This window comes from Spermophilus citellus (genome assembly GCF_964194105.1).
Source record: "Spermophilus citellus genome assembly, chromosome: X".
In the NCBI taxonomy this organism is placed as follows: Eukaryota; Metazoa; Chordata; class Mammalia; order Rodentia; family Sciuridae; genus Spermophilus; species Spermophilus citellus.
In genome coordinates this window covers 83,573,045-83,589,919 of record NC_138190.1, presented here as the reverse complement: position 1 = coordinate 83,589,919, position 16,875 = coordinate 83,573,045, and the positions used below count along the sequence as shown (strand labels likewise).

Below are 16,875 nucleotides of genomic sequence, written 5' to 3'. Positions count from 1 at the left end.
GTGGGTAAAGTAATGTCTATAAAATAATCAGAGCAGTTCACAGAAAAGATATTGAAAAAATATAAAGATTTATAATCTTCTTTTATAATGGCCTAGAGAAATAAATGGAACTTGAATAAAACATGAAGGGAGGTATATTTCAACATAGAAGCAACATCTGATTAACAAAGATACAATAGCAACAACAGAATGATTTGTAGAGAAAAAACAAAAACAGGGAAAAACCTAAACAAAAGAGCTTCATCATCTTTTTTTTTCTTAGTTTGCATTAGTATAAGGAAAACACAAATAAGGCATTTACTTCAGGATACAAATCATTCTACTCTGACTAGTATCCATCTAATTTTTAAATAAGAACATAAATTCTACATAAACAAAATCATATTAACCCACTGGAGGGATTAAAGCTTTAAAGCAAGCCTTTCCTTTTACCTGATTTAACTAATTTATTTTAATGCAAAAAATACTCTTAGACATATTTATTGTGTGGTGGGTATTATTCTATTTACATTAGAAGAAAATTGATGTCACAAAATGACTTACTCATAACCATGCTGTATAAACCAGAAAACACAAACCAAACTCCTTCTCTGAACTAGGTGCTACAAAACCATGGGATTAAAAACAAGAGCAAGGGAGATTTTTCAAATCATAAAAACAGAAATAATTATAACAGATGGGAAAAAAGTTATTGGTATTGAGATCTTGATCTAGTAATTTTGTCTCAGTTTGATCTTTGCAGAGATTCGTCCTGTTCATCCTGGTTTAAGGTTATGCAAACCAATACACACCTAACTGCCACTGTGCTACTTCTCTTTGTGGACTTTCTTAAGAAAATTTCAACTTTGAACATTAAAATACCTGTTGACCAGTTGATTGGAAATGATTTAACCATAAGTCTTCAGGAAAAATTCCTTAGCTGAGTTTAGGAATTCATTTGTACCACAGGGGGGCACTGCCACCTAAATTTCAAAACACTACAGAGTAGAAGTATGAATTTGGTCTACATGATTATAGGTTTCATGCAGAATGCAATTTGAGGCAGACACAATTTTTTAAAGAATAGATTGTTTTTTATGGAAAAATTAAAGAGTAAAAGTTATTTATATTGAAGATTAAATACATTTGAAAATGTTTTTCTTCAACCTATTTGTTTTAGCATATCAACAGCAAAATGTTCTTTCAGTCTTAAAATGGTTGAGAGTTACAATACCAATTTAAAGATCTCTCAGGGACAATTTACCTCACTGAAGACACATCTGAGAACACTACAGAAAATCAGGTCTCAGGAGATTTTAAATCTGAATCATCTGACTATTGGCATATAGCCATGGGAGCATGATTCAGACCATAATTACTTAAGATATTTCCGTCAGAGATCAAAGTATTAAGAGAATGCAGTACAACTAGTACCATTAGAAATATATGACAAGCAAAATTTTTCAAAAAATAACTCCATATATTCATCAGATGTTTGAAATATCATCTGGAATGACCAGAGTTCATTGATTTGGTATTTTACATAAGGACACATTATTTTTCCTAAGCTCATTAGAATTTTCGGTTTAAAAGGAATGGATTAGAAACTAAAAAGCACAAAGATTCACAATCAGGCTATATTTGGGAAAAACTGTATGGGTATTAGGTCAGAATGATGAAAACATTATAGCAATATTATCATGAAGAAACTCACATTGGAGATGCTCATGTAAATACAATGTTTATATGATGATAATGAAATATCAGTGTTCTATCAGCTTATTCCACCATTCTGCTGATGAACACTGCTTATTCAAGGCTAAAGCATCAAAGTCTGATGAATTCTATTTGGCCTAATAGCTTCCAACCTCAAGTGAACAATATTTTGCTCACTTAAATAAGGAATAATTGAGAAGTAATCTCAGAATTTCATGTAGGAGGTAAATAATGCTTTGTCATAAGGAGTCCTGAACTTGCCGTGTAAAGTTGTCTACCTAGAGGCCATCATGCTTAAGAGATCATGACAGATGCTTCAGTCAAAACTCCCGGCTGAGCCCAGTCTTCCATCCATCCTTGTCAAGGTTCCAGAGATGCAAATAAAGCTGTCTTGTACAATCTAGATCAGCCCACTGGCCAGATAAATACCACAAATGGCCTCTGTTAAAACATGTAACATGCAACAGAAGAGTTCTCTGTCTGAATTCTGATCGAATTCCTGACCTACAAAAGCATGAGACATATCACTTACTGTTGCAAGCTACTAAGTTTTAGGGGTAGAATTTCACACATCAGTAGATAACTGGAAATTAAGCTGAAATGTCTAATTCGAAACCACTTATCAGAATAGACTTACCTTGCACCAGCCAATGTAATGACCAGTTGTAGTGCGGATGGATGCAAAGGCCATCTGTAAATGACCAGGCTGCTCTTCAACATATTTAGATTGGAGAGGTGGTGCAGTATATATGGGGAGCTGAAGGCAGAAAAATGTTCATGTCAAGAACATAAAATAACTAGATTGCCTTTTCCTGCAGTATTAGAGAATAGGAATACTTATCCATCTTCCTCCTAAAAGCAACTGAGATTGTTGATAAAATTTCCATCTTAAATATAGAGATGATGTGGTAAAAAGGTTAGTAAGGCTAGGGACCCAAGAGGCCAGAAATTAAGTGATACGACCTGACCTATAGTTTCACCCAGTGGCTCTAATTCTAGGTATATATAGAAGCAACTACCATATTTACATATTAGGGGTATATATATTATTATTCATAGCAGAACTATAATTGTAAAAATCTTTAAACAACCTAAATGTCCATGAACACAAAAATGTGTAAATTGGAATATATCCATACACTGGAATATTACAAATTAGAGAAAATAGAAAAATGAGAGTCATATGGAAAAATATGGACTAATTTCAGGAATATGTTAAGCAAAAATAAAAAATAAGATGCACATTGGGCTGGGGATGTGGCTCAAGCGGTAGTGCGCTCGCCTGGCATGCGTGCGGCCCAGGTTCGATCCTCAGCACCACATACAAAAAAAAAAAAAAAAAAAAAAAAAAAAAAGATGTTGTGTCCGCCAAAAACCAAAATAAAATAAATATTTAAAAAAATAATAAGATGCACAAATGGCATGTAGGCATGTTTCTATCAACATACAATCAAATATGTAAAACCAAAAATTCCCAAATTGTTTAGCCATGCAAACATATAAGGTAAAATTATAAAAGAAGGGAATAGTAAGAATTCAGAGTAGTGGTTATACCTGAATGAACCAGGATAGGTACCCAGGGGATACTGTTTTGTTTTTCCTTGAAATTGGGTGGTAGGTACATGGTTCTTCATTATCATACTAGTACTGCTGGTTCTTATACCTTTCATATATTATATGAATAGGCTTTTAATGCTAGTCAATATTCAATAAAACCAAATATAAACATAAAAGAATGATGAAAATTTTTAAGGTAAAATCTTACTTTATAAAAGTAAAAAAAAATATTTTGCCTTTATGTTCAGAGTGTAGCATCTTCCTTTGGAATTGGATGAAGATATAATTGGGGAGAACAAAGTTTACAAATCAACATCAAGGGAAGTAGATGATTAACATCATCGGATTTCATCCTGTACCAAGAACAAACATAATAGCTAATAATATGTTATATTCTTAAAAATGCTCAAAGAGTTGGTGTAAAGAGTTCTCATCATTTAAAAAAATCATAATTATGGTAGATAATAAATATGTTAACAATTGGATTTAGGCATTCCATGATATATATGTGTGTGTCAAAATATCATGTTGTATGAGGCAAATACATACAATTTTACCTATCAATTCAAAACATTAAAATAAAGACAAATGGACAGTATCAGCTTCACAAAATTTCCAGTAGTAGGTTGAAAAGTCTTGTGTTACCATTAAATGGCCCTTTATTACCCACACTAGGACTAAAGAGTTAATGTTTCTCTTTCCAGACTAATGCTGGGATTTAAATTAACCAAGTTGGCAACTATGTATGAATAGGAGGGTCAGACATGCATATTTTATATTAAAAATACATATTATATATAAAAAGCAGGTATGTTACAGGTAAGGAAAGTTTCCTTCTTCCCTAGAAAGAGACTGTGTATGTGGATGTACTGGTGTTAGAGTGGGCAAAATTATTTACTTAAATGTTTGTCCATCATGGCCCATGTATACTTTTACATTCTTCAATTCCAAACATTATTAAACATTAATTGTTCTTATTCTTTTCCCTATCTTCATGGAAATCTCCTGATCCTTAATTTATATCCCAACATACATTAGATAAAGAGTTTAAAGAAAAAAGTTTTTTTATTTGTGGTCTGTTGTAAGCAAAATTTTATATATGCATTTTCTAGGAAGTACATTTAAATTTTTCATCAGATTCTCAAATGAGTAAGAATGATTAAGAACCAGTGCTTTATAATATTTTCTTCTTAGACACGGGCATTCAAGCACAGTTGAAAGGTTTATATAAAAGGATATCATTTCTATTGTTAGAATTTTAAAAACCAGCCAGTACCATGTTACTACAGTTTCTACTGAGAGAATATTCTCACTATAAATTGGAGGCCTTGGCCTTAAATGCCACTTACTGTATAAACACAATCTATTTGTACTCAGTTAGAAATCCTGATTAGATCCAGTAAGCTATAAAACCACATTTTAAATTAAATTGAACCAAAGTAACTAGAAACTTCAAATCAATATTTTTCTCAGTTATTTCTTGGTGAAAAGAAGCAAATGGCAAGAAAATAAGTAAAGCTCATGTCAGAGGGATTTTTAAAAAAAGTGTCCGTTTATGTATGTGTCTGGCTACCTACATGCAGCCTAATTACCAGTCATTTTACTGACCTGAATACTGCAATTTTCAAGGTCAAAAATGATTACTCTGTGGTCATGAAGAGTTTTCTAATAAAGGGGGATTTATTTATGTTCACTATATGGCACTTACTAAGGCAGGAGCATACTGATACTATAGAAAATATTTTTAGTTATACAGAGACACAGTACCTTTATTGTATTTATTTATTTTTATGTGATGCTGAGCACCGAACCCAGTGCCTCACATGTGCTAGGCAAACACTGTGAGCTACAACCCCATATATCCATGATATAGTAAAGATGCACTTATTTACTTTAAAATTCAGAAATATGTGAATTTAGCTATTAGGAACAAACGTCAGTTATTTATCTTCCTACTTAGATTTTTGAGCTGCCCAAATATGGGAGTATCAAGTGAGGTTTAAAAATATCATCCTTCTGAGATTAATAAAGAGAAAGAAAACTGAGAGTCAGCAGTAGGTAGGGTGGAGAATCTATCCAAGACTGCTAATGAAAAATAATAACACTTTACCCAGTGCTTAAAACCAAACTCAAAGGGAAGTTTACACAAACTCGAAGGGAACTCAGGAAATCTTTTTTTTTTCTGTAATATGTGAATATCTCAGTTTTGCACATTAGCTTGACAATATATCAATTTTTGCGCCACCATTCCTATACTTCTGCTTCTAGAAATTCATCCTAAGGAAACAGTTACAGATGTATACAAAGATTTAGTTAGCAAGTGGTTAAATAAGCATGGTATAATAGCAAAATTACTGGAAGCACTCTCAATTTCCAAAAATTTATGATATTTTTGCATTTGATAGTGATACATTTATACAACAGAATATTTATGTCACCATTAAGATTTCTACCCAATATCATCTAGCAGTTTATTGGTAGAGTCAGAGTTCAGACTCAGACCTGTATGACTTATGAATACATCACTAAGTATGTAGACAAATCTTAGGTGTGACTTCAGACAGGTAGATATAAATAGCATAGTAGAACAGAATCCATAATCATATCAAAAGCTCAACAAGTAAGCATGGTGGGCCAGATCAACAAGATGAAATTTAGAGAGGCATAAATACACCTGGCAACTGAGTCAAATAAATCCAAAAGTGTTAAGTACAGAGTGGGACATGACACAGCTTACCAGTAGCCTATGTGAAAAGGTTAGTGACTTAGAAAACTGCAATTCACTATGTCATGGTCAAAATCTATTTAAGAGAACAGTTGATTTTGAGAATTCCAAACAAAAATAAATATAAAATAGTATGATCTTAGGCAGCATTAATACAAATGTAATACTACAACAGGAGAAAATGTTTGATTCTATCCTGCAGTAGTCAAAATATATCTAAAGAAAACATTAACCATCCAGAACATGTGAGGCATAGAGTGATAATGACAATGAAGGAACTAAAAGCTATGAAATGAGGAATAATTAAAGCAATTAATATTTTCATCTAGGAAGCAAAATGTTATGGTATGGATATAAAGTATCGCCCAAAGAGTCATGTGTTGAAGGCTTGATCTCCAATGAAGCAATGCGCAGATGTATGGCTTTGGGGAAGCAATTAGAGTAGAAACTCTGACCTCATCAGTGAATTAAACCTTTGACAGTTTAATGGACTACCAGGAGGTGGGGGGAACTGTAGGCAAGAAGGGCATGTTTAGAGAGAAAAGGTCATGGTGGCTTGCCCTTGGGGACAATATCTGAACCTGGCCCCTTTTACTCTCTCTAAGCTTTCCAACAGTCATGAGCTGAGCAGCTTTCCTCTGCCATGCCCTTCTACCATGATGTTCTGTCTCATCTCAGGTCCAAAGCAATGGAGTCTGTTGACCAGACTAAAACCTCTGAAACCATGAGCCAAAATCAACCTTTCCTCAGGTATTTATCACAAGTATTTATCACAAAGATGATAGGCTAAGACACAAAATCATTAAAGATAAAACTGACATCTCTTTTCAGAAGAGAAATGTTTTCTTTACGATGTCAAATAATGAGATACAGCACCAATGGTAGTAATTATTATGTGGCAGGTTTATATTTTACATAAGGAAGAACCTTATTATGATTTAGATTTAGAAATTTTCCCTAAAAATCTCATATTATATTAAAAAGCATAATCCTCATTGAAGAAAGGTTCAGAGGTGGGGTTTTTAGGTAACAATGAGAACTGTAACCTCAACAGTGGATTAATCCATTTAAAGGATTAATAATCTGCATGCATTATAGGGTGATAACTTTAGGCAGATGTGAGGTGGCTAGAGGACACAGGCCACTGCAGGCCTGTCTTTGGCCATTATATATTGTCTTTGGTCCTTTGGTCTCTCTGCTTCCGGGATGCCATGAGGTGACAGCATTAGTATACTGTGCCTTTCTGCTGTGATGTCCTGTCTTACCTCCAGCCCAGACCAATGGAGTTGGCTGACCATGGATTGAGACCTCTGAAATATGACGTTAAAATAAAAATTTCCTCAAGTTGTTCTTTTAAAAAAATATTTATTCTTAAGCTTTTAGGTGGATACAATATCTTTATTTTACATTTATGTGGTGCTGAGTATTGAATCCGGTGCCTTGTGCTTGCTAGGCGAGCACTCTATCACTGAGCCACAACCCCAACCCTCAAGTTGTTCTTGTCAGGTATTTTGATCACAGTGACAGAAAGCTGACTAACAGACTTTAAGTCGAATGAGAGCATCCAGAAAATGGAACATGTTCCTTAGATTCTTTTATGCAGAGATTTATACATATAGAAGATAAGTGGCCACTGAGTGTGACTACTGTAGAGGAGATTATAATGCCATACAGGAGACTGAACTAGAAAACATCTAATATCCCTTCTAAAACTGATATAATGATTGAGAGACATTGTAATACTGGATATAGCTATATAAGTTTTTCAAGAAAGAAAAGTCATGCTGCTTAGAAGGTATGAGACCCTGTACTAATATTAATTATTCATTAAGAAAAATCACCAAATACTTTTCACCAAAGTTAGAGTTTTTGATGTTTATGTTAAATATACTATTTAGAGATATTATTTCTTTCAACTTATCAAACAGACCTAACAGATTTCAAATACATTTATTATGAAGGTAAATGAAACAACAACCATCACCACAACGACCACAGAGATTTTGCATTGTCTTTACATTATGTAAGGTCCATAAACTTTTGTAGGCAATTTACCTGGTCTGGTCTCATTAGCTTCTTTTTGTATTCCTCTTCCCTGGACACACGTACACTTACAGATGCGTACATGAGACCTGCTGGCATGGTTGTCAGCTTTCCCATCTGAGAAAGAAATATTAAAAAGGACTTTTAATTTGAAAATCTACTCAGCTTCCATTTCTTAATAAATATGGGGGACATCTCAGGAACACTATTGTTTTCCCTTAAATATATTAAGAGGGCTGGGAATGTGGCTCAAGAGGTAGCGCACTCGCCTGGCATGCGTGCGGCGCAGGTTCGATCCTCAGCACCACATACAAAGATGTGACCGCCAAAAACTAAAAAATAAATATTAAAAAATTCTCTCTCTCTCTCTTTAAATAAATATATTAAGAATTCCTGCCTTCCAAAATATATCACTTTTGATTTCTTTTTTTGTTTTTTAGAGGAGGAAAAGTTTATTTAGGCTCATGATTTCAGACCTCTCAGTCCACAATTTACCAACTTCATTGCTCTGGGCCCAAGGTGAGGAAAGCTGCTCAGCTCATGATGGGGTCAGGAAGCAGAGTGAGATAGGGGAGGGGGCCACAGGGAAGATGCACCCTTCCAGGTTATGTCCTAGTAACCCATCTTCTCCAGTCACACTTTACCTGCCTACAATTATCACCTAGTCATTTAAACTAAGATGGACTGATTAGTTATAGCTCTGAAAATTCAAGTAATTCACCTATGAAAATTCCTGAATTAGGGAGATTTGGGAAGACCCCTCACATACAAACCATAACACCATGTGCTAAAAGTTTGGTTGCCCACTTTTGTAACAATTGGGAGGTCGTGCAACAATTGAGAGGTGGGTCTAGTTGGAGGAAGGTCATTGGAAGTCTGCCCTTGAAGTGTATATTCCCTTACAGTTTCTCTCTATTTCCTTCCTGGCCACCACATAGTGAGCAGCTTTCCTTTGTCATGGGTCTGAAGGCAACTGGGTCAAGTGACCCAGAGAAGGAAACCTGAGCCAAAACAAAGTTTTCCTTCTTTTAAGTTGATTTTCAACAGGCATTTTGTGGTAGTGACAGAAATCTAATACACTTGCCTAGCATGCTCTTGTCTAAATTTTTCTATCAACACTGAAAAAAGGTGATACATATGAAGTAAAATCTCAGAAAAGTATATACCTGCAATTCTTTAATTCTTGTAGTTTTTAATTTCATTATGTGAAATAGGACTAATGTTTAATCACTTGCAATGAGTGCTAAATGAAATGTAGCATGTAAAACAATCAATATAGAAGCTGCACTTTTTGAAAGCTCACTAAATGACTACTATTATCTTTATTCTTCTAGTTTGAATTGTCATTACAAATACTCTTTTGAAAAATTTTACCTTAGTTCAGGCTTTAATTAGATATAGCCTCATCTACCCAAAATGTGGCTACTCATGAATACCAAGTGTTACCAACATATTTTTTGTACTCTTGAAATACATTCAAGAATACTTGAATACATTTTGTACTGTTGATATGATACTGGATACCATAATATTTTGTACTAATAGCATTTTATGTATCCTAATTTACAAAAAAGTAAGCTGTGGATATTACTCACTGATTCTTTTCTTTAATTTTAATTTGCTATCTATTACAGCAGAATGCATTACAATTCATATTACACATATAGAGCACAATTTTTCATATCTCTTGTTGTACACAAAGCAGAGTCATGCCATTCGTGTCTTCATACATGTACTTAGTGTAATGATGTCCATCTCATTCCACCATCTTTCCTCATGCCCCTCCCATTCCCTCCCCCTACTTTGCCTTATCTAAAGTTTGTCCATTCCCCCCTTCCCCCCATCCCCATTATGGATCAGCATCCTCATATCAGAGAAAACATTTAGCATTTTTTGTTTTGGGGATTTGCTTACTTCACTTAGCAATTATGGTAACTCTCAAACTCCATCCATTTATCTGCAAATGCCATGATTTTATTCTCTTTTAATGCTGAGAAATATTCCATTGTTTATATATACCACCTTTTCTTTATCTATTCATCTGATGAAGGGCATCTAGGTTGGTTCCACAATTTTCCTATTGTGAATTATGCTGCTATAAACATTGATTTGGCTTCATCCCCGTAGTATGCTGTTTTTAAGTCCTTTGGGTATAGACCGAGGAGTGGGATGGCTGGGTCAAATGGCAGTTCCATTCCAAGTTTTCCAAGAAATCTCCACACTGCCTTCCATATTCTCTGTAACAATTTGGAATCCCACCAGCAATATATGAGTGTACCTTTCCCCCCCATCCTTGCCAACACTTATTGTTGTTTGTACAGACTGCTATATGATTTTTACACATACATTTCTTAGAAGAAACCCACAAAGAAAAAACTATCAACCAAGATTTCCATAATGCAGCAGAGTTATCCTTCAGTATCAAAAGAGAAATGAAAGTCATCCAAGACAAGCACAGACAAAATAATTCTTGAATACTAAGTCAGCATTACAGAAGATATTTAAATAAATCCCACATATGGAAGGAGATTAAAAAACAAACAAGAGTTCTCAGGAAAGAATAAGTCTCTTTAGAAGAATACTTATGCAGTAAGTATTAGGTTAAATAAAACACTCTGAATAAATCAAAATCACTAAAATAATAAAGACATACCTATCATTACACTGAATGTAAATGATCTCAATTCTCCAATTCAAAGGCATAGATTGGTAATTTGTATTTAAGAAAAAACAAGATTCACCCATGTATTACCTGCAATAGACATATCTCACAGGCAAAGACATTCATAGGCTTAAAGGGAAAGAATGCAAAATTATACTCAATACAAATGGAGACTGAAAGCAAGTAAGAGTGTCTACTCTTTCATTTCATGAAGCAAAATTCAATCCAAAATTAATCAGAGAAAGATACTTATTAATATCACTACATATTAATAAATGGAATAATTAAATGGGAAAATATAATGATAGTAAATATTTATGCCCCAAATATTGATGCACTCAGTTACATAAAACAAACACTACTTGACATAAAGGCCCAGATCCCAAAACAATTATACTGGGTTATTTCAAAATACTTTTGTTACCAACAGATAGGTCATGAAGACATCAAATCAACAAAGATGGTTCAGTGGAGCTGGGGATGTGGCTCAAGTGGTAGTGAGCTCGCCTGGCATGCCCGGGGCACTCAGTTCGATCCTCAGCACCACATAAAAATAAAATAAAGATGTTGTGTCCACTAAGAACCAAAAAATAAATATTAAAAAAAACAAAGATGGTTCAGACCTAAAGCATACTAAAAATCAAATGGACTAATGGATATCCACAGAATATTTCACCTAACATGTTGTTCTCTGTTTCTAATAAAACTTACTCCAAAATAGACCACATTTTAGGACACAAAGCTAGACTTATCAAATATAAAATGTTGAAATAATTACATGCATCTTATCAGATTGTAGTGGAATGAAATTAGTATCAACATCAAGACAAATTCAGAAATTATATAAACATAAAGTTTGAACAATACACTTGTGAAGGTGAAGGATCTTAGAAAAAATCATGGGAGAAATTTTAAAAATTCTTAAAATCAAGAGAGAATGAAGATACAATATCTGCAAATTTTAAGGACACTATTAAGGCAATTATAAGATCATCTGTAATTATGAGTGCCTACATAAAAAACTTAGAAAGATACAAATAAACAACCCAATGACACATCTCAACATTCTAGAAAAACAAAAACAAACTGTTTTGAAATCATTAAAAGAAAGAAAATGATTGAGATCAAAGCCAAAATTAATGAAATAAAGAATAAAATAATACAAAGGATCAATTTGAAAAAATAGTTGGTGCTTTGAAAAGATATACAAGATTGATAATTCCTTAGCCAAACCATTAACTGAAAAAAAAGAGAGAGAAGAGACAAATTAAAAAAATAGAGATGAAAAAAGAAGATATCACAAGAGATATCACTGAAATGCAGAGGATAATTAGGGACTATTTTGAAAATTTATAATCCATGAATTTGTAAAATCTAGAAGAATAGATAAATTTCTAGACACCAATAACCTATCAAAATTGAAACGAGGATATAAATTATAAACAGACCAAGAACAATCATTGAGATTGAAGCAGTAATATAAATCCTTCCAACAAAATAAGCCCCTGGAACAGATGGTATCTTGGTTGAATTCTTCCAGACCTTTAAAGAAGAACTGAGGCCAATTCTCCTCAAATTATTCTATGAAATAGAAATGGATGGAACTTTTCCAAATTTATTTTACAAAGCCAGTATCACTGACACCAAACCCAGATAAGGATACCTCAATGAAAGAAAACTCCAATATCCTTGATAAAATCTTTGCAACAACCTTGCAAAATTCCTTAACAGAATATTATCAAATTGTATTTGACAACATAATAACAAGATTATACATAATGATCAAGTTGGCTTCATCCCAGCAATGCAAAACTGGTTCATCATATCCAAATCAATAAACATAACACACCACATGAAGACAATCAAGGGCAAGACTCACATGATCATCTCAATAGATGAGGTGAAAGCCTTCAATGAAATACAGCACCCTTTCATAAGAAGAACCCTGAAGAAACTGGGGATAGAAGGAATTTACCTCAATATAAAAAACTATACATGGCAAATTAAAAGCCAATCTCATATTGAATAGGGAAAAATGAAAATAGCTCCTCTAAAATAGAGAATAAGACAAGAATGTGCATCCTCACCACTCCTATTCAATATATATTTGAAATTTTATCCAGGAAATTAGTCAAGAGAACGAAATAAATGGAATACAAATGGGCAAGGAAGAAGACAAATTATTCCTATTTGCAGATGTTATCCTATATGTAGAAGATCCTAAACATTTCACCAGAAGACATGTAGACCTAATAAACAAATTGAGTAAAGTGGTTAAGTTACAAAATCAACCCAAAAATCAATATCTCTTTACATCAATAATGAACTCACAGTGAACTAAATTTAAAAATTCCATTTATAGGGATGGGGTTGTGGCTCAGGGGCAGAGTGCTTGCCTAGCATGCGTGGGGCACGGGGTTCTATTCTCAGCATCGCATGTCAATAAATGAAAGGTCCATTGACAAAAAAAGTTAAAATAATTCCATTTATAATATCAACCACCAAAAATACTCTGAAATAATATAAAGAGGTGAAGGACCTCTATGGTGAAAATTATAGAAAAGTGAGGAAAAAATTGGGGTAGACTTTAGGATATGGAAAGACCTCCCATATTTCATGGATAGGTAGAATATTGTTAAAATGGCTCTATTATCAAAAGTGATCTACAGATTCAGTGCAATCACCATTAAAATGCAAATGTCATTCTTCATAGAACTGGAAAAAAACAGACCTAATATTCACATAGAAGAATAAAATAACAATAATAGCCAAAGCAATTCTAAGAAAAAAATCAATACTGAAAACATAACAATGTTGATTAAGAGATACAATTTTTCAGTTAGACCAGAAGCATAATTTCTGGAAATCTATTGTAGAGCATGGTGACTATAACTATTATGTGTAGTAATAATAACAGCGCATTGAGCTGGGGATGTGGCTCAAGGGGTAGTGTGCTTGCCTAGCTTGCATGAGGCACTGGGTTCCATCCTCAGCACCACGTAAAAAATAAAATAAAGGTGTTGTGTCCACCTAAAAACTAAAAAATAAATTAAAAAAATAGCACATTTGAAATCTCCAAGAAAGTAGATTTAAAATGTTGTCACCATGTGAAAAATAAGACATCTGTAAAGTGATGGTTATATTATTTAATTTGATTTAATCATTGCATACATGTATCAATACAACATGTATATTATAGAAGTATACAATTTGCATATATCAATTAGAGTTCATTTAATCCTCCCATTCCCCCCACCCCCAACCCTATTATAAATCAGCATCCTTTTTTTTTTTAAGCATCCTTAAATCAGAGAAAACATTTGTTAATTGTTTTTTTTTTTTTTTTGGATTGGCTAACTTCGCTTAGCATTATATTCTCCAACTCCATTCATTTACCAGCAAATGCCATGATTTTATTCTCTTTTAATGCTGAATAATATTCCGTTGTATATACACAGTTGGTATTCACCAATAAAATTACAAGATTTCTGTTATATACCTATGTCAGATATCAGTAAAAATATTAAAACAGGAAACTTGACTCCCTCAGCTGGAATATGAGATGGGCGGTTGGCTGCCAGTATGGTGGGTGGGTGACAAGCAAGACCTGACCTAGGCAGCCTCACCCCAGGAACTACACACAGGAGGGTCTGTGCCCCTGCTGGCCAAACATGGTCCATGTGGGGAAGGGGGCTGAGGCTGTGGCCCACACAAAACCCTTGCATGCTCCTTTGTTCTAGGGCAGACACTTCATGCCACTTTCCCCTCACCCCCCTGCTCACGTGCAATAGGGATATATTTAAGACTGACTTCTTGCTCTTGTCACCCCCCCATCCCCTGCCCCCAATTGCTGCAGAAAATGAAGCAGCCACAGAGAATGTCACCTGTGGTCATGGACAAAGAATTCAAGAACCTCCTGTACTTTAAAAAAGATGTTTCTAATGCCTATGGCAAAGGGGAAGGGGAAGGACCTGTCCCTGTCCCTACTGTAATTTGGAAATTCACATTTGAACTACCTGGCCAGCTATGGCTCCTGGGGCACTGGCAATGGCAATCCAAACATTTCTTCCTTTGACCTCAGCCAGACAGACCTACAGCAAAGGTGTCCACTTCAGTTGAGTTCCCCACCAGCCGTTCTTCTTCCATATTCCCAACATCTAGACTTGGAGGTAAGGGTGATGGGTGGATCAAGTCCTCCACTTCCAATAGAGATGCAATTTGTCAGTGACTTGACTGAGGCTGGCTTCTTGCAAGGTAAGATGGATCTCAGCAGCCCTGAGTGGAGAGCTATGGACAGAGGCTTTCCTCCATGAACAGTGCAAGAAATTCTGCCTGGTTTTCCATCCCATCAACTCAGGTGAAAATGAAGAAATTCTGTCACCCATTCATTTTTCAAGACCTTTAGCAGTGCCTACCCCACTGGTTTCTATATGGCAGAAAGCAGCCTAATTTTTGGTGAAGTTAAAAACACAAACTTGTAGTTCTAAATTTTCATCAGAATTATCGGTTGAAATCATGACAAAGGAAATATGGGAAACAGAGAACCTCATGAAAAGACTCCATGATTATCCAATAAGTACACTCAGAAGAAACTCTATAGGGCAAATGTTAAGACCTAAAGTATTCAGCAAATAGAGAGAAATGAGGTGAGAGATTTAATTTTAGTAAATTACAAAGTGTAGAAACTATTTGGTTCTGGGATCAAAAATAAACATTTAAATGTTATGATATATTCAGACATATATGAACATTAATTGGATATTTGGAATTAAGGAATTATTGCTAATTACTAGGTATCATAATTTTGTAGGTTTTTTTTGTAAGTGCTCCAATATGTTAAGACATACACATTGATATTTAACAGATAAAATATGTCTGGAAATTGCTTCAAAAGTATTCAGGCTTTACAGTATAGATGAAATAAGATTGGCCAAGATTTGATACTTCTTAAAGTTAACATAATATGTCATATTATATTTCATGTTGTTCTCTAAAGTTTTATGTGAAAATGTGTAGAATCTTCCATAATAAAAATTTTAAGATTCTATGACATTTAAAGATACATCCCATTAAAATCTTACAACAGTAGTTTTAGTTAAAGGAATAAGGACAGGTTATCAGAAATACAGATAAATGGCAGAAGCAGAAGGAAGCACTCAAGTATTACAGACTTCAATATTCTACTGCGAATTTACTTTGAAGTACCAAAATAAGGTAGCTCACTGTTTACATTTCTTGTTTATACCTTTCTTTTTAAAAAATAAAGCCTTTTTATTTATTCTTTAATTACTGATATGCATTCGAATTGTTTTCAGTTTGCACAAAATGCCGTTGTAAACATTCCTTTACATGGTGAACACAAATAGGTATTTCCATTCGGTATATGTATAATCATATTTTGTTTTTGTTTATTGATTTTAGATATACATGACAGTAGGGTATACTTTGACATATTATACCTTCATGGAGTGCAACCTATTCCAATTTTGATCCCATTCTTTTAATTGTACATGAAGTGGAGTTAGACTGGTTGTGTATCCACATATAAGCATAGGAAAGTTATGTCCAATTCGATCTACCATTTTTCCTAATCCCATTTCCACTCCCTTCCCTTCATTCCCCTTTGTCTAATCCCATGAATTTGTAGACTTAACCTACCTACCCTCCCTTGTTATAGTTTAGCATCCACATATCAGAGAGAACATTTGGCCTTTGGTTTTTTGGGACTGGCTTATTTCACTTACCATGACAGTCTCTAGATCCATCCATTTACTGGCAAATGCCATAATCTCATTGTTCTTTATGGTTGAGTAATATTCCATTGTGTATATATACCACATTTTCTTTATCCAATCATTTGTTGAAGGGCACCTAGCTTGGCTATTGTGAATTGAGCTGCTATAACTATTTATGTGGTTGCATCACTGTAGTGTGAGTTAACATACTATATAAAAGGAGTACAGTACTCCTTACTTTCTTTTTTGGGGAGAGGGATACTGGAGTTTGAACTTAGGGGCATATGGCCACTGAGCTACATCCCAGCCCTTTTTTGGTATTTTATTTAGAGTCAGGGTCTCTCTGAATTACTTAGCACCTCACTGTTGCTGAGGTTGGCTTTGAACTCATGATCCTCCTGTCTCAGCCTCCCGAGCACCTGTGATTACAGACATGTGCCATCAAACCTGGCTACTGA

At 34.3% G+C, this 16,875-nt stretch overlaps 1 protein-coding gene across 1 annotated transcript in view; it reads right to left on the bottom strand.

Moving 5' to 3' along the window:
* APOOL (apolipoprotein O like) overlaps positions 1-16,875 on the bottom strand; it is a 71,807-nt gene that overhangs the window by 36,666 nt on the left and 18,266 nt on the right. The window contains exons 2-3 of the mRNA XM_081277119.1: positions 8,033-8,137; positions 2,333-2,452 (exon numbers count right to left, since the gene is read on the bottom strand). Of these exons, the coding sequence (XP_081133245.1) occupies positions 2,333-2,452; positions 8,033-8,137 (225 nt within the window). The remainder of the gene's footprint in view (positions 1-2,332; positions 2,453-8,032; positions 8,138-16,875) is intronic.